Here is a 22,026-nt window from a genome sequence, read left to right as displayed (position 1 = left end):
CCACGCCCCCTCCCTCCCTCCCTCCCTCGTCGCCGGCGTCCTGTTGTGCCCGCAGGCCGGCGACCCCAGTCCTTCCCCGACACGGACACGGCACATTCTCTGGGGCAGCGCCTTTATTCTACAACAGACAGACAGACAGACAGAGAAGGCCCTCCCTGCCCGCCCCGTCTCTCGGCAAGGCCGCCCCCGTCGGGGTGGGGGTCTTCGCCCGCGCCGTCCGCGGCTACTTGGCGAGGAGCGCGGCGTCGTGGCGCAGGTGGCTGCGCACCACCTGGTCGAGCAGGGCGTGGAGGGCGCGGCAGGCGCGGCTGGCGGCGTCGAGGATGCGCTCGAGGTGGTCGGCATGCAGGCGGGCGCTCATCTCCAGCAGCGCGATCTGGCCCGCCTGGGGCAGGAGGGCGAGGGCCAGCTGGGGCCCGCCGGCCGCCTCCTCGGCGTGGTTCAGGTCGGCCAGCGGCGTGTCCTCCAGGAAGCCGGCCGAGCAGGCGCACACGTAGTCCCGCAGCGGGATGCCCGCGTCGATGATGGCCAGCGTGGCCGCGTTCACCGAGGCGCAGTAGTTCCCGCCGTCGGCCTGCAGGATCTGGCGCAAGAAGGGGGGGAGGGGGTCAGGACGGCCCCCCTTCTCCCGGGCTTCGCGGCCCGCCGGAGAGAGAGAGGGAGGGAGGGAGGCGGGTGGGGGAGAGGGTGCCGCACCTGGACGTAGATGTCGATCTGCGAGCGCGGGTAGAGCTGCGTGAGGACGGCCGCCTCGAAGGTCTGCTTGAGGTGCAGGCTCATCTCGCCCGAGGCGCGGTCGCCGTGGGGCCGCCGCTTGCGCTCGCCCGTGCTGAAGGTGGCCATGCTGTACTGGCAGTTCACCAGCGCCTGGGCCGCCGGCGCCTTCCCCCGCGAGCCGCGCACCTGCCGGGGGGAGGGGGGAAAGCGGGTGAGGGGCGCCGGCGCGGCCCAACAACAACCCGGCTAGGTAGGCGCGACCCAAGGTCGCGGTTTGCCGGGGGCTCGCCCAGCCTGAGTCTGGCGGCCGGGCTCCGCACGACAGGACTGCCCCTCCCTCCCTCCCTCCCTCCCCGGACGCCTGGCGGGTCCACCAACCCCCCACCCACCCCCCACCTACCTCGTGGGGCCCGTAGACGACGGCCAGCGCCTTGGTGTTGCCCTGCTCCAGGTAGGCCGAGCCGTCGGCCTGAGCGAAGACCCCCATGCGGGCGCGCAGCTGCCGCAGCTCGCCGGCCCGCCGCCCGTCCAGGCGGAAGCCCTGCTCCGACAGCAGCTCCAGCCCCGACATGCCGCCGCCGCCGCCCCGAAGACTACCGCTCCCGGCCTGCCGCGCGCGCCCCGTAGGAAGAGCCGGCCGCTGCGCCGCGCAGGGCAGGCCAGAGCAGAGCCGAGCAGAGGGGGCGGGCCCGGCCGGTGAGCCCCTCCCCCTCGGGGGCGGGGCCTCGCCGGGCTGGCTCCGCGGCGGGAGTCGGAGCAGGAGCGGGCGCCGGAGTGGTGCGTCCCGTCCCATCCAGCGATGCCTGCCCCGGGGCGCTTCCAGTTCGCCATCGACCGCGGCGGCACCTTCACCGACGTCTTCGCCCGGTGCCCGGGAGGGCGCGTCCGCGTGCTGAAGCTGCTCTCCGAGGACCCGGCCAACTACCGCGACGCGCCCACCGAGGGCATCCGCCGCCTCCTGCAGCAGGTGAGCCGGCGGCCGCGCGGAGAGCCAGGATCAGGATCGGGCCCGCCGGTGAAGCCGCTCGCGCGCCTGTTTGACCTGGCCCTGCGCGGGTGGCAGAGGAGAAACGTCGAGAAAGCTGCGCGGAGGGACTTTGGGGGCACACGCTGTTGGCCCGGGGCGGCGGTCGGGGGTCCCTCCGGGCCTGGCGCTGAGCCGGAGAGCCCTCGGGGAGAGCATTGCCAAGTGGGCGGCAAGGGCACCCTCCCTGACCCCCATCTGCTCCTGGACGTCCGCCAGCATCTCCAGGGCAGCGGTTGGGCTGGGCAGGGAGGCTCACAGCTTCTGAGGGTCCTGGCTCCCCCCCCCAGGAATGTGGCACCCCATTCCCGAAGGACCGGCCCTTGGATACGTCCTGCATCGAGTGGATCCGGATGGGCACCACCGTGGCCACCAACGCCTTGCTGGAGAGGAAGGGGGAGCGCCTGGCCCTGCTCATCACCCGGGGCTTCCGGGACCTGCTCTACGTGGGCACTCAGGCCCGACCCAAGATCTTTGACCTGGTCAGTGCACGGAGCCCCCCCACCCCACCCGGTGGGGCATTCCAGGCCACTGGGTACACAGATGTCCCCGAGAGAACCTGGCTACTGCCTCCTTGGAATTCAGGCGCTGACCCTTCCTCTATCTCTTGGGCCCGCTCAGCTTCGTCTGCATGTGCTGGGTGGTTTGTGGCTCCCCCTGCCCCAGCATCCCACCCACTCCCACACGGCCACGGGCGCCCCATTTGACCCATGCTGGCTCTGAGCGGGGCAGGCTTTTCTTCCTTAGCCACCAAAGTGGCCCTCAAGTGCCCCACTGCAGTTCCCCTGAGGCCGGGGCAAGGCTTGGGTCAGCAGAGGTGCCTCCCGCAGGGAATACTTGGCTGCCTGACAGGATTGGGCCAAAGTCCAGGGAGCTCAGCAGGTCTGGGCTGCAGCCCTCTCCTTCCTGGTTCTCAGAGGGATCCTGCGACTCAACGTGTTCAGGCCAGTCCCTGCTGAGAAGTATTCTCCAAGAATGTGCTTAATACATTTTTGTCAGCCTGCTTTTCTCAGATTGGCCAGCAGGGGGAGACCAGCACTTCCCACACCAGGTGGGACTCTGGCAATCCTGAGACTGGCCCCAGGTGGAAATCTTAAGGAAGCTGTTGCAAGCGGATGATGCTTCCTCCGTCCGTCCTCCAGGTTGTCCGAGTACAAAGACTCCTCTGCAGTCACTCCATGCAAGGCCCGTGGAGTTGGGGGCCAGTGGCTGGCTCCCGTGAGGACTCCCACACTTCCCAAGCCCCTCCCCCCTCCATACATGCCCACGGAAGCATCTGCAGCTGCCCTTCAGCCTGTTGTGAGGTGCTTCGGGCCCTCCAGCAATGTATGAAAGCTGCTGCTTCCATTGCAGACTTGAGGCAGCATGACGCTGCTTGTGGGAGCTGCAAGCCCTGCAGCACCTGAGGGATTCGTTTCATAGAATCCTAGAGTTGGAAGGGGCCACACAGGCCATCTAGTCCAACCCCCTGCTCAACGCAGGATCAGCCCTAAGCATCCTAAAGCATCCAAGAAAAGTGTGCATCCAACCTTTGCTTGAAGACTGCCAGTGAGGGGGAGCTCACCACCTCCTTAGGCAGCCTATTCCGCTGCTGAACTACTCTGACTGTGAAAACTTAACTGACTGTTTCCACCGAACGCCTTTTACCAGCCTGGCCTGCGGTAAAAAGGATTGGGCTTGCTCATGGTTTGCACAACTTGGAGTAGACATGGGTTTTTCCATTTGCGGGAGCGATCTTAAGTTCTCATTCCCAAACCTGGGCCTGAAGCGTCCTTGGCCTCTCTGTTGTGTGGCCTGTGGGGAGGGTTCCTGCTCTCCCTTACTGTCAGGTGCTGACTACCCCGGATGTCCCCTTCTGCCCTGGGTCTTCCCTCTGCTCCTTTCCAGGCTGTGTCCATGCCAGAGGTGCTGTATGAAGCCGTGGTGGAAGTGGATGAGCGTGTAGTTCTCTATCAGGAAGGATGTCAGCTATCTGGCAATACCCAGCCAGTCACAGGTAACCATGCCTTTAGGGGCTGTGTTTCTACACTGCTTTTCTAGCAAAATGGACATAGTAAATTTATAATAAGTTGAAATACAATTGTCATCTAATTCCAAACTGGTGGATCCGAAAATGCGCATAGTGGGGCCAAGGAAAACAAGGGCAGCTTTGCTGCAAACTCAAGGGAACACCCAAGTTTGTAGAAAAATCAGAATTTTTAAAAAAGCTAGCAGATGCAGATGTTTGAAACAATCTCTGTAGCTTTAAGAGATGTTAGGTGCGAAGTTGTGTCCGACCCATCATGACCCCATGGACAATGATCCTCCAAGCCTTCCTGTCCTCCACCATTCCCCGGAGTGCATTTAATTTTGCATCTACTGCTTCAGTGATTCCATCCAGCCACCTCATTCTCTGTCGTCCCCTTCTTCTTTTGCCCTCGATCGCTCCCAGCATTAGGCTCTTCTCCAGGGAGTCCTTCCTTCTCATGAGGTGGCCAAAGTATTTAAGTTTCATCTTCAGGATCTGGCCTTCTAAAGAGCAGTCAGGGCTGATCTCCTCTAGGACTGACCGGTCTGTTTGCCTTGCAGTCCAAGGGACTCGCAAGAGTCTTCTCCAGCATCAGAGTTCAAAAGCCTCAATTCTTTGACGCTCCGCCTTCCTTATGGTCCAACTTTCACAGCCATACATTGCAACTGGGAAGATCATAGCCTTGACTAGACGCACTTTTGTTGGCAGGGTGATGTCTCTGCTTTTTAGGATGCTGTCTAGATTTGCCATAGCTTTCCTCCCCAGGAGCAAGCGTCTTTTAATTTCTTTGCTGCAGTCCCCATCTTGGAGCAGTGATCTTGGAGCCCAGGAAAATAAAATCTGTCACTGCCTCAATTTCTTCCCCATCTATTTGCCAGGAATTGAGAGAGCTGGATGCCATGATCTTTGTTTTCTTGATGTTGAGTTTCAAGCCAACTTTTGCACTCTCCTCCTTCACCCGCATCAACAGGCTCTTTAGTTCCTCTTCACTTTCTGCCATTAGAGTGGTATCATCTGCATATCTGAGGTTGTTGATATTTCTCCCTGCAATCTTGATCCCAATTTGTGACTCATCTAACCCTGCCTTTCTCATGACGTGCTCCGCATACAAGTTAAATAGGCAAGGCGACAGTATACAGCCTTGCTGAACTCCTTTCTCAATTTTGAACCAATCAGTGATTCCATGCCTGGTTCTCACTGTAGCTTCTTCACTTGTATAGAGGTTTCTCAAGAGACAGATGAGATGCTCTGGTATTCCCATCTCTTTAAGAACTTGCCACAATTTGTTGTGCTCCACACAATCAAAGGCTTTAGCATTGTCAATGGAACAGAAGTAGATGTTTTTCTGGAACTCCCTAGCTTTCTCCATGATCCAGCGTATGTTGGCAATTTGATCTCTAGTTCCTCTGCCTCTTCAAAATCCTGACTGTACTTCTGGAAGTTCTCGGTCCACATATTGCTGGAGCCTAGCTTGGAGGATTTTAAGCATAACTTTTCTAGCATGAGAAATGAGTGCAATGGTGCGGTAGTTTGAACATTCTTTGGCATTGCCCTTCTTTGGGACTGGAATGTAAACTGACCTTTTCCAATCCGGTGGCCACTGTTGAGTTTTCCAAATTTGCTGGCATTTTAAGAGATGTATTGCTACTGAAATCTCACAGGACTTTGGTGACCCTTTTAGGGGGTTGTTATAGCAAATATTTCCACGCTTTGGTTTCTGTCAGTCAAGAGTGAGACGCACCTATGTGTCCTCCTTGGTCTCCCCCTTAATTAGACCAGCCATGTAATAATAAAAGAAACTTAGAGCAGCACCAGGACATAAACAGTGGCAGAATTCCCACCCCCGTTTCAATCCCATTTGAAGAGATTCCAAAAACAAAATATTTTCACTGGACTCTGATAGGATGTTTGTGATGGGGCCAGTTTCACTTCCAAGGGATGGAATTGTCAGGCCGTGGGGGCCTGGGGGCTGGAGAGCTCTCCTGTGGGTCCCAGCCAGTCCAAGCAGGCTGCTACAGGCATGGGGCCTGGGCTTCAGGTGCTCTGGGTTGAAGCTGGGGCCTTTCTGGCCAAAACCAGCCCTGAACCCGGTGGGCACCTGGGAGCACACACTGCAGTAAGGACCCTCCTAGTCTCCCAGCCGCTGGGCTCCAGACTGCCTTCAAGGGCAGTCTTGCATGGAGTGTGCTATAGTAATCTAGCCTGGATGCAACCGAGGGGGGTGTGACTAGCACTCCAGGCAGGCTGTGCATGGGCAAAGCTGCTTCCTGCAGTCCCGCCTGGCGGGAGGAGGGCTCGGATCAGGGTGGTCAGACTGTGGTGGGCTGGCTTTGGGCTCCTGGGAGCGGCTGGGGGTTGTCCAGTTCCCGTTGACAACATGTGCTTGGTTTTGCTTTCCCCCCAGGTGTGACGGGCGACTCCTTGGTGGTGCAGCGACCTGTGGACCTGGAGGCTCTGCGGGGGCCATTGAAGGCGCTGTTGGCCAAGGGGGTCTGCAGCCTGGCTGTGGTACTCCTGCACTCCTACGCGTGAGTTCCTTGCCTGGTGCGCAGCAAAGGAGGCTCACTGAGCTTGCGGGCCAAGGGGAGGGCGACTGCCAGGCCCAGCCAGGCGGCTCCTGTGCAGCTCCTGAGGCTGTGAGGCCCGTGCAGAGGGGGGGCCTGGCGTCTGGGTGTGCAGAGGGGCGGGTCCTGCCTCTGGCCTGCCGGCACAGGAGGGGCCTATTAATTTTATACTCTGGCTTCCTTGGCCCTGCCCATCCCTCCTAACTAAGAGCTATAGCCATAGTTGAACGTGAATGCAAGAAACACCAGCAGAAGCCCTTGCTCCTCCCCTCCCCGCCTAGGGGCTGAGCCCCTCCCCAGCCAGGACCATGACACCCCGCCCTGCGCTGAGGCCCTGGGCTGCTCCTTGCCACGCCTGGCCTGCCCAGGGAGATGTTGCAAATCTCAGTTATGCAAGAGGCCGTCTCAGAGCCAGGATTTGGATTAGCTGCCGCCTGTGAAGCGGCTCCAGCAGAGCCATGCCTGGGGCTCTCCAAAAAAACCCATTGGCACCTGCATAGCCAGAGGGGCCAACTCCCACAGCAGGCCTGGCCTGGAACTGGGGGGGGGGAGGGGGGGTTGGAAGCAGACGTGCCTGGGATTCCGCGGGAGGACAGTCTATTGTGAAAGTCTCGAGGGGGGTGGGGTGGTTTCTTCAAGCAGGAATAAAGCGGGGCCAGCAGGCGAGCTCCTCCCAGGCGCTGCAGGGGCAGGCGGAGTGTTGTGGGGGCAGCCTTGTGGACGGTGCTCAGCCTGCAGAAGCCCAAGCCCCTCTGGGCTTTGTTTTTCAACTGCAGGGAATTTGGGCCCCACCCCTCTGAAACTGGCCTGTCCAATTTGGTCTGGCCCTTGTGGCCAAGAGTCCCCTCAAGTGAGGCGTGGGGGGCACTGGCACTGTTCCTCTGCTGCTCTGCTGAGCAGGGCTTCCTGAAGGGGCCACCCTGCCAAGGGTCAAGAGTCCAGCAGCCTGTCTGCCAAGGCCCCCCCCACCCCCAGCGGCTTAGGCTGTGAGCATGAGGCTGCCTAAGCGGCAGGTGGTCAGCCCTCCACTGTGGCCAGCGTGCCTTCCTCCGCTCCCAGGTGGCCACGTGTGTGTGTGTGGGGGGGGGGAGGGGTTGCTCTCCTCTGTGGCCAGCTGTCTTTCCTTCTGGTGGCTGCAGGGAGGAGAGAGAAGGATGCAGAGTGGGGTGGCGGATTTTCCCTTGGGCCTGCAGCTCAGGAGAAGCGGCAGCTGTCCACTCTGGCCCTCCTTCTGGCAGTCCTGGACTCCCTGCTCAGTTGCCTGCCTGCTTCCTTGGAAGATGGAGCCAAGGCCCCCTTGGGAGCAGGGCTAGGGGAGGCATCTGGAGGCCCCCCAGTATAGCTGCCCGCCAATGCCTGTCTCTTTAGAAAACACCTCTCCAGGGTCTGGTGTTCTTGCGTTCACCTGAAGTCTGCTAAAAAAAGCGGGACACAAAGAGAATAAGTGAAATACATTTCTAGTACGCACACCACACACGTACACATGTGCTTCACACGCTGCTCTTGGAGTGCCACAAGACTCTCTTTTGCTCCCCCGGGGCTAAACTCTGGTCTTCTAAGGCTCCAAGAGAGTCCTGGGATCTTGCTGCAGGCCTGAACAAGTCCTCTTGGGGGGGGATTCCCCCCACCTACGGGAGTGCCACGCCTGACTCCCTCTGCCTGCCAACACCCATTCTCCCCCCCTCCCCCCCATGTTCCCCACCCGCAGGGCCAGTCCTGAGAAGGAAGGTGGCGGCCAAGTGAGTCCCTTTGGCTGGTGGAAGGACATCCGGCCCAGCAGGGGGAGATGGGGGGGGGGCATGTGCCACTCTCCTGCTCCCCCTCCCCCCGGGGCTGCTTGGAGGGTCCACAGAGGGGAGTGCGGGGGCTTTTTCTTCCGGCAAACGCAGTCCTGATCCTGAGGGCTTAGCAGTCCGGGAGGCCAGTGGCTGCGCTGGGTCTTTTCTTTGCTGCCCCTCCCCCCAAAGGGCCTCTGCTGGGGGGGCGCTCTCTAAGGAGGGCTGCTCCCTGCTTCTTCTCTGTGGGGCAGAGCTCGCCTGGCCCCACTGAGACCCGCCCCTCCTCGACAGGTGGCCGCACCACGAGCGAGAGGTGGGGTCCCTGGCCCGGGAACTGGGCTTCCGGCAGGTGTCACTCTCCTCCGAGGTGATGCCCATGGTGCGGGCCGTGCCCCGGGGCTACACCGCCTGTGCAGACGCCTACCTCACGCCGTGCATCAGCCGCTACCTGGAAGGGTTTCGGGCTGGCTTTGCTTCCCAGCTCCAGGTGAGAAGGGGGGGGGTCTCCTCTGGAGGGGGAGCGGTGGGCTTTCCTGGAAGTGGCCCAGCTAGAACAGACCCCTTCTTCTTCAGCTTGTATGCTTCTGTGGCTCTCTTTATGTGCCTGCTTTGCAGGACCGTTGTGCTGTTGAAGTCCCTGGCAGGTGAAAAGTTGGTTGCTGGGGTTGGTTGCTGGTGGCCACGGAGGCTGGCCCTCCCTACTGGTTGGTGCAGGGCTGGCCCTAGTGGCCCTCCCAGCGACGGAGGCCTTGGGAGTGGCTGGTGGGTTCCATTCATTAGCAGCCTCCTCCCATCATGCATCTCTTCTCCGCTTGGCCTTCCTTGCAACCTTGCAAAGTGGGTGTGGCTAAGTTTCCAGGGCAGGATGGGGCTCGAACCTGGGTGTCCCAGAGCCCAGCCGAGCCCTGTAGGCCCCCCCCTCGCTGTGGCGCTCAGGGCTATGAGGGGTGCTGTGACATCTCCCCTTGCCTTGAAGGGCTGTTTCAGGGGGCTGCCCCTTGGGCCTGGCCCCTGGCCCCTGGCGCGTCCCCAGGAGAGCTGCAGGAAGGCGGGGCTGTTGGGCCCTCAGCCTCTCCTCTCCAGCGCCTCCCAGAGGCCGGGGCTGGGTGCAGGTGTCTGCTGTGCACTTGTGCTGCTGGTGGGGCAGGGGTGACGGAGGTCCCGGGGGCCATCCCTGGCAGCCACTCCAGGAAAGGCCTTCTTCTGCCTGAGACCCAAGAAGGAGAGCCACTGACCCCCCGAGGAGACCAGCCTGACCTAGGCAGACGGAGGCGGCACCCATGGGGGAGAGGGAGGGAGGGAGGCCGCAGCATGCTGCTGGTTTCAGCCTGCCTCCATCTTGGACAGGGACTTCTTGAGGGCCCCTGGCAGGAGGAGCGCCTTGCGAGGGGAGAGGCACCCAGCTTCTCCAGTGGGGCCTGGGCTGTGGGGCTGGGGGCCTCGTCCTGAAACTTGTGATTGCCCCCCCCCCCGCAGGGCGTGCCTGTCCTGTTCATGCGCTCGGACGGTGGCCTCACCCCCATGGACTCCTTCAGTGGCTCTCGCGCCATCCTCTCGGGCCCCGCCGGCGGAGTCGTGGGCTACGCGGTCACCACCTACCGGCAGGAGGGCGGCCAGCCTGTCATTGGCTTCGACATGGGCGGTGAGCGGGGGTTGTGCGAGGGGAGGGGGGCCGAACCGGCCTGTAAGGGGGAAAGGGAGCAGGGCCAAGGACCCTGGCCCCCTCCCCAGCCGCACCGCTCACCCGATCTCTGCAGGCACCTCCACGGACGTGAGCCGCTATGCGGGGGAGTACGAACACGTCTTTGAGGCCACCACGGCCGGCATCCGCATCCAGGCCCCGCAGCTGGACATCAACACGGTGGCCGCAGGGGGCGGCTCCCAGCTCTTCTTCCGGTGGGCCTGGCTTCCCTCCCTCCCCCTCGCGCTGTGTTGGTGCCCCACCCCTTCCGTCCTGCCAAGCTGGCCCTCTCCCTGCACCGCCTCTGGCCCTCAGCTCTTTTTCCTTGCCCACGTGTGACTGCTGGCACTGCCCTGCCCCCCAGAGGATCCCGGGCACAAATCAGAGGAGGAGCCAGCCTGGCCTCCTCCCGAGGTCCCTCCTGGGCCCCGCCTCCATCATGCCCCGCCCTCTAGCCCTCCCCTTCCTTGGTGGCCCCTGCCAAGGCTCCTGCCCCTTCTGGGTGCCCCGCTCCGTGCCTTGGCCTTCTCCTGTTGCCCCGGCAGCCAGCGGCCTCCGTCTTTCCGCCCTGCAGGTCTGGGCTCTTTGTGGTCGGCCCCGAGTCAGCAGGGGCCCATCCTGGCCCCGCATGCTACCGGAAAGGTGAGGCAGCTTGCAGGAGGGGCTGAACGTGCAGGGTGTGTCTGTGTGTTTGTGCGCCTGTGTGTTTGCGTGCCAAGGACCTCCCAAACCCTCCTTCTTTTCAGGAGGGCCCCTGACCGTGACGGACGCCAACCTGTGCCTGGGACGGCTCCTACCCGAATATTTCCCGTGCATCTTCGGCCCCCACGAGGACCAGCCGCTCTGCCGGGACTCCACTCTGCAGGCCTTCCGAGAGCTCACCGCCAGCATCTGTGCCTCCCTCGGGCCTGGGGCTGCCCTCAGCGTGGAGGAGGTCGCCATGGGCTTTGTCCGGGTGGCCAACGAAGCCATGTGCCGGCCGATCCGGGCCTTGACCCAGGTGGGAATCCTGGGCTCTCGTCTCTGGCAGGCCGGAGCGCTGCGGGAAGAAGCGTCCGAAGTGGGGGGCCTCCTCCCAGCTCTCCCCCCTGACAGCTGGCCTAGTGGGAGAGGAGGTTGAACCTGGTGTCTGGGAGGCCCGCCTGGCCCCGGCCCTTCCTGGTTCTTAGGAGCAGGTTGCAGGACGGGTCTTCTCCACCTGAGACCCGTCAGAGTGCCCCAACGGATTGTGAGCTCTGTGTCTTCCCCAGGCTGACCCCTTTGGCCTGCTGGCTGCTCGCGGGATGGACGGGTGGCTTCCGAGGTCTGCAGTTGGCCTGAATCCGGCTGCAGGGACCCCTCAGGCCGCTCTTCTCCAGCCAAGTGCAGGGACACCTCTGCAGCAGAGCCTGGGCATTTGGAAACGGGGTGGGGGGGTGGGGGCAGGAAGGAGCCAGGAGGGGCGGGAGGGGGACCAGTCTGTTGGCCTCAAAGGTTTCTCAGAGGCTTCAGGGTTTATTTGACTGCTGCAGTTTCTAAGGGCCGGTTCTCAAGCGGCCCGCGATAACTGCTGAAAATGACCCGCAGCCCTAAATGAGGCCCTCGTAGATCTCCGGCTGGATGCAGGCCGGAAGGAGCCAGAAGGAGGACGTCCCCCGGCCGGCTGACTGCAGTCGGCCCCTTCCCAGTCCCGTGCTGTGGCGGGTGTCCTGCATGGCATGGATCGTGGCCTTGGTGGGAAGCAGGCAGGGCTGCCCTTCCCTTTGGCTGCCAGGCCTCCCTTGTGGGGGAACAGAAGGCTTCCCCCCACCCCCCGGTTTCCTTCCAGGCAGCCTCCGATGTGACCGTCGCTTTCTTTCTCCGCTTACAGCCCTTGCAGAGGCCGGGGGCTCTGGGCTGAGGCACTCTGCGTGGGAGGCCGCTACGGGCTAGCCATGGCGAGGACCCAGTCCCACGCGGGTGGGTGGAGGGAGGGCCCACCTCGTTCTGCCCGTGACGGTCCCCCTCCCTGTGTCGGCAGGCGCGGGGTCACGACACTTCACGACACATCCTGGCCTGTTTTGGGGGTGCCGGGGGGCAGCACGCCTGTGCCATCGCGCGGACCCTGGGCATGGGCAAAGTCTTCATCCACAAGTACGTGGCTGCGGGGGGGGGGGCAGGCAGGAGGGAGTAAGGGGGTGTCCCTCTGCCTGAGAATTGATCCGAGATGCCACCTCGAGGGCACTGCTTGCTGGGCATTCCCCAGGCTAAGCCCCTGCGCCTTCTGCGTGGCTAAGCCTGACCCAACTCGAGGGTCTCAAACCTGGGTTGTGATCCGCTGGGTCCTGCTTGTGGGAGGCCAGCTGCCTTTATCCTCAGTGCCACCCCCCCCCCTGTGGAGGCCAGCCAGAGTCCCCCCCCCACCCACATTAAGAGTGCCCAGGCGGAGGGACCCAGAGGGCAGCTGCGTGTGGGTGTGCTGCTTTTTTGGGAGGGGGGGTACTAGAAGCACGGTGGCTCTGCTTGAGGAGGAGTGGGGAGTGGTCTGGGCGGCCGGGCCTCACGTGCCCCCTCTGCCCTCCTCCTTGGCACAGGTATAGCGGGATCCTGTCGGCCTACGGGCTGGCTCTGGCCGACGTTGTGCACGAAGCGCAGGAGCCCTGTGCCCTGGCCTACGCCCCAGAGGCCTTTGCCCGGCTGGACGAGCGCATAGGTGCCCTGAAGCAGGAGTGTGTGCAGGCTCTGGAAGGCCAGGGCTTCTCCAGGTAGGGGTGGGGTGCACCTGCCGGGTGTCTGGGGAAGGGGGTAGGCTGGGTCCCCTGCAGCCCACGGGGCCTGGAAGCGCTGGGGAGGCCGGGACAGGGCCCGGATGGCGGCCCCGCCTCTACCCTCTCCCACCTGTCCCCACAGGGCCCGGATCGGCACAGAGGCCTTCCTCCACCTGCGTTACGAGCGGACGGACTGCGCACTGATGTGCTCAGCTAAGGGCTACCCGGCCACTCCCGCCTCCTGCCGCTCCGGGGACTTTGGCGCTTCCTTCCTGGCCCGGTGAGTGCCCCTCCCCTCCCCTCCCCTCCCCTCCCTTCTTGCTGCAGGGGGGTGGGAGGGAGGGAGGGATGGGGGGTGCTCCACACTAACGTCTCTCTTGCCGCTGCTCCCCCAGGTACTCAGAGGAGTTTGGCTTTACCATTCCTGGCCGGGCCATCCTGGTAGATGACATCCGGGTGAGGGGAACGGCCACAGCCGGGCTGGGCCGGGAGGAGCCAGTCGCTGCCAGCCAAGTGCCCCCCCGGGTGGAGAAGGTGAGGGGCGGCCCTCTTGCTCGGCCATTGGGAAGGGGCCCCTGGCTGCCCCCCTTCTCCCTCCCCAGGGCAGCCATGGCACTGAGGGGGCTTCTCGTGGCTCTGGGGTCTCTCGGGGAGGGGGTTCCCCACAAGCCATGGCCTGGGGGGGGCTTCCACTGGGCAGCTTCCCTTGCTTCTGCCCCCCCCCAGGCCCACACACAAGCCCCACACACCCTTTTTCAATTAAAAAAAAATTAAATCGAATTTCGTTATGCCAAGATAATATTGTGACAGTGCACATGATGTGCTTTCTAAATGTCACGCTGCAGGTTTAAAAAAAAAAAATTGTCTTCCCTGTTGGAAGGAGAGCCTTTCCCCTTTCATCTTGTCTAAATTTGTATTTATTTTATAGTCTTTTCCCTTTCTTTTATATTCCTTTATTATTATTAATGGTTATTGATTGATTGATTTGATTTGTAGCCTGTCACTCCCAACAGTGGCTCGTGTCACGTAACAACATATAACGCCCACAATAAAATCCCCTCAAAAGAAGAATAAAGCCAGATGAAACGCCCCCGTAGTGGCGATAAATAGGGCCCCCCGCCCCCGCCCTCCAGGGGCCACTACAGGGTTAGCTGAGGACCTGGCTTGTTCGGGGGGGGGGGGAGCTCTGAGTGTCCTGGACTCCCCCTTGGGCCTGGCGGGAGAGCTGCGTTTGACAGGCCCTGTGGACCTGGGGAAGTTCCGCCGGGGCCCTCGGCTCTCCCAGGAGCTCATTCCACCAGGCCGGGGCCCTGGTTCGGACACTGGGATTTCAGCCCCTTGTTCTGGTTGAGCGAGGCAGACAGGACAGTTTTCCACCCCTCGTTTCTAAGGGCCAAGTCGGCTCTTGGAAGGGAGAGCTCACATTCCTCCTGGAGGGCCAAGAAGTGGGCTGGAACCTGGGGGCTTCCCTTGGGGCTGCCTCCTGGCACACAGGCTCACTGTCTCTGGCCATGGAGGCTCCCTTTAATCACCACGGCTCATAGCCACTGACGGGCCGCTCTCTCCTCTGCGAATCTATCTCATCTCTCCCTTTTGCCTCCTGTAGTGGCAGGTGCCAGAGATGACCCACCCCCGGGATTGTGTTTAAATCCTGGAGTCGGAAGGGCCCTCCAGGGTCACCTTGTCCAATCCCCTGCAGAATGCAGGAAATTCACCTGTCTTTGCAGGTGACACGCTGCTATTTCGAGGGGGGCTACCAGGCAACCAGGATCTACCTGCTGGAGGAGCTCACCTGGGGCCACTGCATCCCAGGCCCCAGCATCCTGATTGGCCAGAGCAGGTGAGGGGCCAGGGCCGCTTCTGGCTTCAGCTGCTCTTCTGAGGAGGGCGGGGGGGGGGCTCTGCTGCAGGGGTGATGCCCACCTGTCCTGTCACTCCAGCACCATCCTGGTTGAGCCAGACTGCACAGCGGCCGTGACCCGCCTCGGGGACATCTGCATCACAGTGGGCTCTGGGGCAGTGCAACCCATCGGCCCCCAGCGAGACCCCATCCAGCTGTCCATCTTCTCCCACCGCTTCATGAGCATCGCGGGTGAGTGTGGGGCTCGAGGCTGGGCAAAGCAGGTCGCCCGGCCAGGGAGGTCACCCGCTGGTCTGGCTTCCCCCTCACAGAGCAGATGGGACGGATCCTGCAGCGCACGGCCATCTCCACCAACATCAAGGAGCGGCTGGACTTCTCCTGTGCCCTCTTTGGGCCAGAGGGCGGGCTGGTGTCCAATGCCCCTCACATCCCGGTCCACCTGGGCGCCATGCAGGAGACTGTGCAGTTTCAGGTAAGGAGCCTGGCCAGCTGGGCACCCTCAGTTCATCACTGACTGGATCTCCAGCTTCTCCCCACGGGGAGAGGGACCTGCCCTGTCTCAGACCTCCAGAGGGGCCCCCATCTCTGCCCCATGGTAAGTGTGGTGGGGTGAGGAATAGTCCCTGGTTCAAGGTCCTTTGCGGTCTGGGACCCACATATCTGAGGGACCACCTGTCGCGAGAGGGAGCCATAACCAGGGCCATAGGTGTTAATCATAGAATCATAGAATCATAGAGTTGGATGCACACTTTCCTTGGATGCTTTAGGATGCTTTGGGCTGATCCTGCGTTTGGCAGGGGGTTGGACTAGATGGCCGCTATGGCCCCTTCCAACTCTGTGATTCTATGATTCTATGGCCCTGGTTATGGCTCCCTCTCGCCTCCCCTGTGGGGCCTTATGTTAGGGGGATGGGTAGATGAGTTGCACCATCATGTTTTATGTCCTGTAACTAATGCTTTTAGTGGGGTTTTACTGGGATTTTAACATTGATGCAAACTTAAATGGACTCCGGGGAATGGTAGAGGGCAGGAAGGCCTGGAGGATCATTGTCCATGGGGTCACGACTTCGCACCTAACAACAACAATGTTGATGGGCTATTATTGTAACCCGCCAGGAGCCACTTCTTGGGAGTGGCGGGAAATAAAAATAAACGAATAAGGGCCTCGGGATATCTCCCATTGAGCCGGGGCCTGCAGGGGGGAGTCGTGGGGCAGCCCTGGGGCAAGGGGGGAGGTGGGGCTTGGCTCACTGGCTTGAGGGATGGAAGCGTGTGCTCGGAGGGCACATGTCCTGTTGTGTGCCCCTCCCCTGGCACACGGGAGTCTGGATGGGGAGTGCCCTTTGGGGCTGGGGGCCAGAGGCCCTTGCTGCAGTCTCACATCCCATCCTTCTCCTCCCCGTTGCTGCCCTTCCAGATCCGGAACCTGGGCTCTGACCTCCAGGAGGGGGACGTGATCCTGAGCAACCATCCGTGTGCAGGGGGCAGCCACCTGCCTGACCTGACCGTTATCACTCCGGTGAGTTGGTGTGTGGCCAAGGAGGGGCCCAGCCGGAAGCCATTCTCTGGGCAGCAGCCTAGAGACCCCTAGATGTGGGTGACATTTGGGGTGGGGGATGGGCCTAGCCTGTTGCTGGCATTTCTCACCGAGGCCTGGCAGCCCATGGGTCTGTGTCTCCGGTTCTCCTTAAGGGCACAAGAACCCTCTGCCACCCTCAGTCGGAGCGGGGGGATGTGCATCGCACAGAACTTGGCCGGTCGCTCTTCTGGCGCCACATGTGCCCAGCGCATGAGAATCCATGTTTGGCCTTCATGTCCCACTGCAGGTCTTCTGGCCGGGAGAGCCGAGGCCCGTCTTCTTTGTGGCCAGCCGGGGGCACCACGCGGACATAGGTGGCATCACGCCAGGCTCCATGCCCCCGCACTCCCACTCCCTGCAGGAAGAGGGCGCCGTCTTCATTTCCTTCAAGCTGGTCAAGAAAGGCCTCTTCCAGGAGGAGGGTGCGCTCTCCGGGGCTGGGGGGGGGCCGGAACGGGGCTTTGGGGTCTGTGGAGGAGGCAGAGAGTCAGGCAGTCCCTGCACGTGTTTGGGTGGCTTCTCTAGTGGCCCCAGTGTCAGCCAAGCATCTTAATCTTCTAACGTTCACGTGCTCTATTTGTTGTTTGAAAATTTTAATGTTGTTTTTACCTGATTGGCTCTAATGGTTTTAATGCTGTGCGTTGCCCTGAGACCGTCTGGGGGAGTGCGAGTAAAAAGTCTAACCACCCCACCAAGGAGAGGTCAGGCCCTTGGATTCTGGCCTCGGAAGGCCGTTCAGTAGCCCTGCCCCGTCTCTTGCAGAGGTCACCAAGGCCCTGATGGCTCCCGGGCAGACCCCTGGCAGTAGTGGCACACGGAGCCTCCATGATAACCTGTCTGACCTGCGGGCTCAGGTGGCAGCCAATCAGAAGGGGATCCACTTGGTGAACGAGCTGATTGGCCAGTATGGGTTGGAGGTGGTGCAGGCGTACATGGCTCACATCCAGGTAAGGAGGGCCCGGCTGCTCACTCACGCACTCTGGACTGTCCCCGGCCCCCTTGCCTTCCGTCCAGAGGCTCCCCTGCTGATCAGCCTGGCTGCCCACTTGGAACAGGACAGCCAAGGGTTTGCTCCGGCAGTGGAGTCCTCAGAGGGTGGGAGTGCCCTGCCCGGGGGGTCCCCCACCTTGCGGAACAGCCTGCCCGAGAAGCCCCCCCCCCCCATCACTCAGCAGAACAGGCTCTTGGCCAGGGGCTGGGACGGCCGCCTCCCACACCGTGGTGGGCATTGCTCTGCTGCCTTCTCTGCAGGGGCTCCAGTGTTGAGGGGTGGGCTGCTCTCCACGGGGCCTTCTTGGTGGTCTGCAGGGCTTCCCAGCTCCGTCCTCCTCGTCACGCCAAGCGCTGAGTCAGATGGACAATCAGAACCGCAGAGTTGGAAGGGATCTCTAGGGTCATCGAGTCCAGCCACAATGCAGAGCATGTCTTCTGCTCTGGGACGGATTTGCTCTTGTCTTTTGTGATCTGCCAGTTTAGCCCAGATAGCCAAAAAGAGTCCACCCAGGAGCCAGTTCCGTGGGGAGGGCTCTCCCCACAGGCTCAACTGGGGCTCTTCCGGGCAGCCCGGTTATGCTGGTAATTCCCAAATATATCTGGTATTTTTTCAGGGCTTTTTCCCCCAGGGTTTTTTGGGGGCTTCTCTTGAAAAATCCTGGTCACTTTTGGGAAGCTGAAATATACCCCAAAAGTGCCAACGAGATGTGTTGGGGGATGTTTTTGGTTCAGGTAGGCCTGAATGCCGTTCGTACCCACACGGCTAGCCCCCGTGCTTGAATGATGTTTGTGATCTTCTACCAGAGGTGTGTGTCCCCCGGCAGCTCGACAAGGAGCTGTGGTCCTGGCAGTCCCTTTTGAGCCGTCCCTGGCCCAGCCTTTGGGAGTTGGCCCCGGGAGAGGCAGGGCTCCTGGGCGCTGTGACCTCGAAGGCCGCGGAAGGTTTGAGCTCAGGGCTCCCAGTCAGAAAAGGGTGTTTTGCCCGCCTCTGTCATTCTGAGCTGCCGGACCCACCTTCAGAAAGGCCTGTGCTGGATTTGTCTCTTCACCCCTCACCCCCTGGCTGACCCACACCCACCCACACTGCCAGGTTGCGTTTGCCTGGCTGGGCCGGGGCGACAGGGCTTTTCGCAGGGCCTTGTCTGGACTGGGACGAGGGGCTCCTCCTTGGGGGGCAAGTGGGGCCTTGTGGGTGAGTGGAGGCTGAGAGCGGGGAGGGCCTTGCCCCTGGGCCTGAAGCCACAGGCTCCCCTCCTCAAACCCCCCTCCCGGATCTGGGGGTGGGGTGTTGGTGCTGCCCTGCAGAGCTCCCTCTGTGTTGAGGGTCTCACCTCTCTGTCTCCCCCCTCCCCAACCCCCAACCCCCAACCCCCAGGCCAATGCAGAAATGGCGGTTCAGGACATGCTGCGGGACTTTGCCAGGGACCGGGGAGAGCCAGGGCGCCCCCTACTGGTGGAGGCGGAGGACTTCATGGACGACGGCTCCCCCATCCGGCTGAAGGTGTCCATCGACCCCCAGGAGGTGCGTGGTAGCAGCTTGGCAGCCCTGGGCCAAGAAGGCAACAGGAGGGAGGGAGGGAGGGAGGGAGGAGACCCCAGCCCCCCACCCTGACTGCCTGGTGCTTGGGGCCTCTTGCTTGGGGCTGGGCAGGCAGGCAGAGGGGCTGTAGATCTCAGTCTCCTCTGGCCGCCCCCCACCCCCCCAGGGCAAGGCCGTGTTTGATTTCACTGGCTCTGGCCACGAGGTCCATGGGAACTGCAACGCCCCTCGTGCCATCACCCTCTCCGCCCTCATCTACTGCCTGCGCTGCATGGTGGGCCAAGACATCCCCCTCAACCAGGTGAGTGGCACCGTGGGTCAGAGATGGGGGGGGGCTGATATGGGGTGGAGCGGCAGGGAGGCCTGAGGGCCAGTGCTGGATCCTGGAGCCCCTCGGGTGTGGTGGTGGGGGCAGTCCCAACACAAGGCATGGCTCTGCCTCCTGCATGGGCCTGCTGGGGGCGTCCTCCCCCGCCAGGGCTGGGCATTTCCTCTGCCTGTTCCTGCAGGGCTGCCTGGCCCCAGTGAGGGCTGTCATCCCCCCAGGCTCCCTGCTTGACCCATCCCCGGACGCTGCTGTCGTGGGGGGCAACGTGCTGACTTCCCAGCGGGTGGTGGACGTGATCCTCCGGGCCTTTGGGGCATGCGCTGCCTCTCAGGTGAGGCTGGCCCTGTGCGGCCCCAGGGGGTGGGGGGAGACTTGGTCTCAGGAGAGGTGAGCCTGTGTTGCTCCTGCCTGGCTTCCTCGCGTGCAGATAAAGGCCTGCTCTTGGAGGTGCAGGCAAGGGGTCACCCCTCCCTCCCTCCCTCCCTCCCTGCAGGGCTGCATGAACAACATCACCTTCGGCAACGAGCACGTGAGCTACTACGAGACGGTGGCCGGGGGGGCTGGGGCCGGGCCCGGCTGGCACGGCAGGAGTGGCGTGCACACCCACATGACCAACACCCGCATCACCGACCCAGAGATCCTGGAGAAACGGTGCGTGCCTCTCAGAGTGGGCCAGGGTTGTGGGGGAGGCCCCGCTGGGCGTCAGAGTGGAGCTGGGTCTCGGGGTGGGGGCACCTTTGGCTCTTTCTCAGAACTGGGCAAAGGGGTTTGGGGTGGGGGTGGGTGGGCCGCTGACTGCCCCAGTGGGCCTTTAGCCCGTTGGCCTCAGGGGGAAAGGAGGGCAGGAGCGCTTTCACCCCACCCACCCCCCTTTCCCAGATAGTGTGGCTGCGTTTCCCTTCCCCTTGGTCAGAGGTGGCGCTGGAAGGAGGAGGGGTGGATGGTAACCGGGCCCCCCCCTCTGCTTCCTGCCTTCTGCAAGGTATCCGGTCATCTTGAGGTGCTTTGAGGTGGCCCGGGGCACGGGGGGTGCCGGGCAGTTCCGAGGGGGGGACAGCGTCCGGCGGGAGCTGCAGTTCCGGGAGCAGATGGTCCTGTCTGTGCTGAGCGAGCGGAGAGCGTTCCGGCCGTACGGCCTGCACGGTGAGGGACCCTCCGTTGGCCCTGGCGTGGAGGGCAGTGGGGCTACGAGTCCAGGGGGGGCACTGGGGTGTTGTGGGACTCCACACCCGCTTCCCTCCACCAGGGCAGTGCCTAGGGGGCTACTGTGGCTGGGGGGCTGCCTGGGGGTGCATCCTGGCCGCTGGGGGCTGGGGTGATAACTGGACCCGAAGGAAGGGGGGGGGGGGAAGGGGCCTGCCGCCCTGGCACTGACTTTTCCTGGTGGGGAAGAAGGGATCGTGCCCAAGCTTTCCTGGGAAAAGGGGGGGGCAGAGGAGCAAAGCCCCTGTGGATTGTTACCCTGCCCTTACTCCAAGGAACTCTGGCTAGATTACGGTATTTCACCTTCCAGCACTTTATCCTCACAAGGACCCTCCAAGGTAGGCAAGGCAAGTTATCCCCCCTCCACCAAAAGGAGGACATTCACCGACCACCCCACAGTGGTGATCAGCAATTCCCTGGGAATGCCAGGAAGGGCCCCAAGAGACAAGCACTGACACATCCCTTCCCGCACACCCACTCACAATCTGCCTAAGTTAATAAAATCAGGTTTTGTGGCAGATCAGGGATTTGAACCCGGGTCTCTCCCTCCCTGCTGGTTGGCTGGAGGTGTCTGCCCTTCGTCCTCTTCAGCGTCTCCTGCTTTTCCCTCCCTGGGCAGGTGGGGAATCCGGTTCTCCCGGGCTTAACCTCTTGATTCGACGGGACGGCAGGACCATCAACCTGGGTGGCAAGACCTCTGTTGCTGTGTTTCCAGGGGTAAGGCTGCAGCCGACTGAGTTCTTTCCCACCCCCCGTGGGGCCACAGTGCCCCCCCCCCCATGCACACACAGCCAAGCCAGGTGGCTGCACAGCACAGCACAGCCCTGTCCTTTCCCCTCAGGACACCTTCCGCCTGCAGACCCCCGGAGGAGGGGGCTTTGGAGCACCCACGCAGCCTGCCGCAGCCAAGGAGGGCCAAGAGATGCCCCCCAGAGGCAGGGCCTTTGCTGAGCGAGGCAGCGTCTGTGACTATCGCCTGGCCCAGGAGACGGCCTGAAGACTCGCACCCAGGCAGGGGGAGATTACATGTTGTTAGAAATGTACTTGGGGTTGTGGCAGTGGGCGGGGCAGGAGTCTGCTCTCCGTTTACTCTGGCTAGGGACTAAGTTTGCAGATGACACCAAATTGGGAGGACTGGCAAATACTCCAGAAGATAGAGACAGAGTTCAACGAGATCTGAACACAATGGAAAAATGGGCAAATGAGAACAAGATTGCCAAGTTTAATAAAGATAAGTGTAAAGTTCTGCATCTGGGTCAGAAAAATGAAAAGCATGCCTACTGGATGGGGGATACGCTTCTAGGTAACACTGTGTGTGAACGAGACCTTGGGGTACTTGTGGATTGTAAACTAAACATGAGCAGGCAGTGTGATGCAGCAGTAAAAAAGGCAAATGCCATTTTGGGCTGTATCAACAGGGGCATCACATCAAAATCACAAGATGTTAAAGTCCCATTGTATACGGCACTGGTCAGACCACACCTGGAGTACTGTGTGCAGTTCTGGAGGCCTCACTTCAAGAAGGACGTCGATAAAATTGAAAGGGTACAGAGGAGAGCGACGAAGATGATCTGGGGCCAAGGGACCAAACCCTATGAAGATAGGTTGAGGGACTTGGGAATGTTCAGCCAGGAGAAAAGGAGGCTGAGAGGGGACATGATAGCCCTCTTTAGGTATTTGAAAGGTTGTCACTTGGAGGAGGGCTGGATGCTGTTCCTGTTGGCTGCAGAGGAGAGGACACGCAGTAATGGGTTTAAACTTCAAGTACAACGATATAGGCTAGATATCAGGAAAAAGTTTTTCACAGTCAGAGTAGTTCAGCAGTGGAATAGGCTGCCTAAGGAGGTGGTGAGCTCCCCCTCACTGGCAGTCTTCAAGCAAAGGTTGGATACACACTTTTCTTGGATGCTTTAGGATGCTTAGGGCTGATCCTGCGTTGAGCAGGGGGTTGGACTAGATGGCCTGTATGGCGCCTTCCAACTCTATGATTCTAATGGTCGCAGATGATCGTGCTGTATCTGCCGA

General features: G+C 61.6%; 2 protein-coding genes across 3 annotated transcripts; one reads left to right on the top strand and one right to left on the bottom strand.

Annotated features, from left to right (window-relative positions):
• Positions 1-95: 95 nt before the first annotated feature.
• On the bottom strand, positions 96-1,347 carry EXOSC4 (exosome component 4). Its single transcript, XM_077353559.1, has 3 exons — positions 1,118-1,347; positions 697-903; positions 96-583 (listed from the first exon to the last, which is right to left on the bottom strand). Exons 1-3 carry the CDS (start codon positions 1,286-1,288, stop codon positions 224-226), a joined length of 738 nt encoding a protein of 245 aa, XP_077209674.1. The 5' UTR covers positions 1,289-1,347; the 3' UTR covers positions 96-223.
• A 133-nt stretch (positions 1,348-1,480) lies between these two features.
• On the top strand, positions 1,481-21,247 carry OPLAH (5-oxoprolinase, ATP-hydrolysing). 2 transcript variants are annotated; one of them, XM_077353479.1, is made up of 26 exons: positions 1,481-1,684; positions 2,032-2,223; positions 3,629-3,737; positions 6,154-6,277; positions 8,383-8,578; positions 9,568-9,733; positions 9,849-9,987; positions 10,347-10,414; positions 10,519-10,772; positions 11,772-11,884; positions 12,325-12,495; positions 12,641-12,778; positions 12,894-13,032; positions 14,226-14,338; positions 14,439-14,590; positions 14,671-14,831; positions 15,776-15,877; positions 16,185-16,359; positions 16,700-16,884; positions 18,306-18,452; positions 18,637-18,771; positions 18,980-19,129; positions 19,292-19,449; positions 19,781-19,941; positions 20,621-20,718; positions 20,843-21,247. In XM_077353479.1, the coding sequence occupies exons 1-26, from the start codon at positions 1,517-1,519 to the stop codon at positions 20,996-20,998; spliced, it is 3,870 nt and encodes a 1,289-aa protein (XP_077209594.1). In that variant the 5' UTR covers positions 1,481-1,516; the 3' UTR covers positions 20,999-21,247. The 2 variants fall into 2 exon arrangements, with proteins under 2 accessions (XP_077209594.1, XP_077209596.1); XM_077353481.1 differs by lacking the exon at positions 18,980-19,129.
• The last annotated feature ends 779 nt before the right edge of the window (positions 21,248-22,026 follow it).

Source organism: Paroedura picta, chromosome 9 (genome assembly GCF_049243985.1).
Source record: "Paroedura picta isolate Pp20150507F chromosome 9, Ppicta_v3.0, whole genome shotgun sequence".
NCBI lineage: Eukaryota > Metazoa > Chordata > Lepidosauria > Squamata > Gekkonidae > Paroedura > Paroedura picta.
The sequence above is the reverse complement of the archived record's forward strand: the minus strand, read 5'-3'. Positions and strand labels throughout refer to the sequence as shown.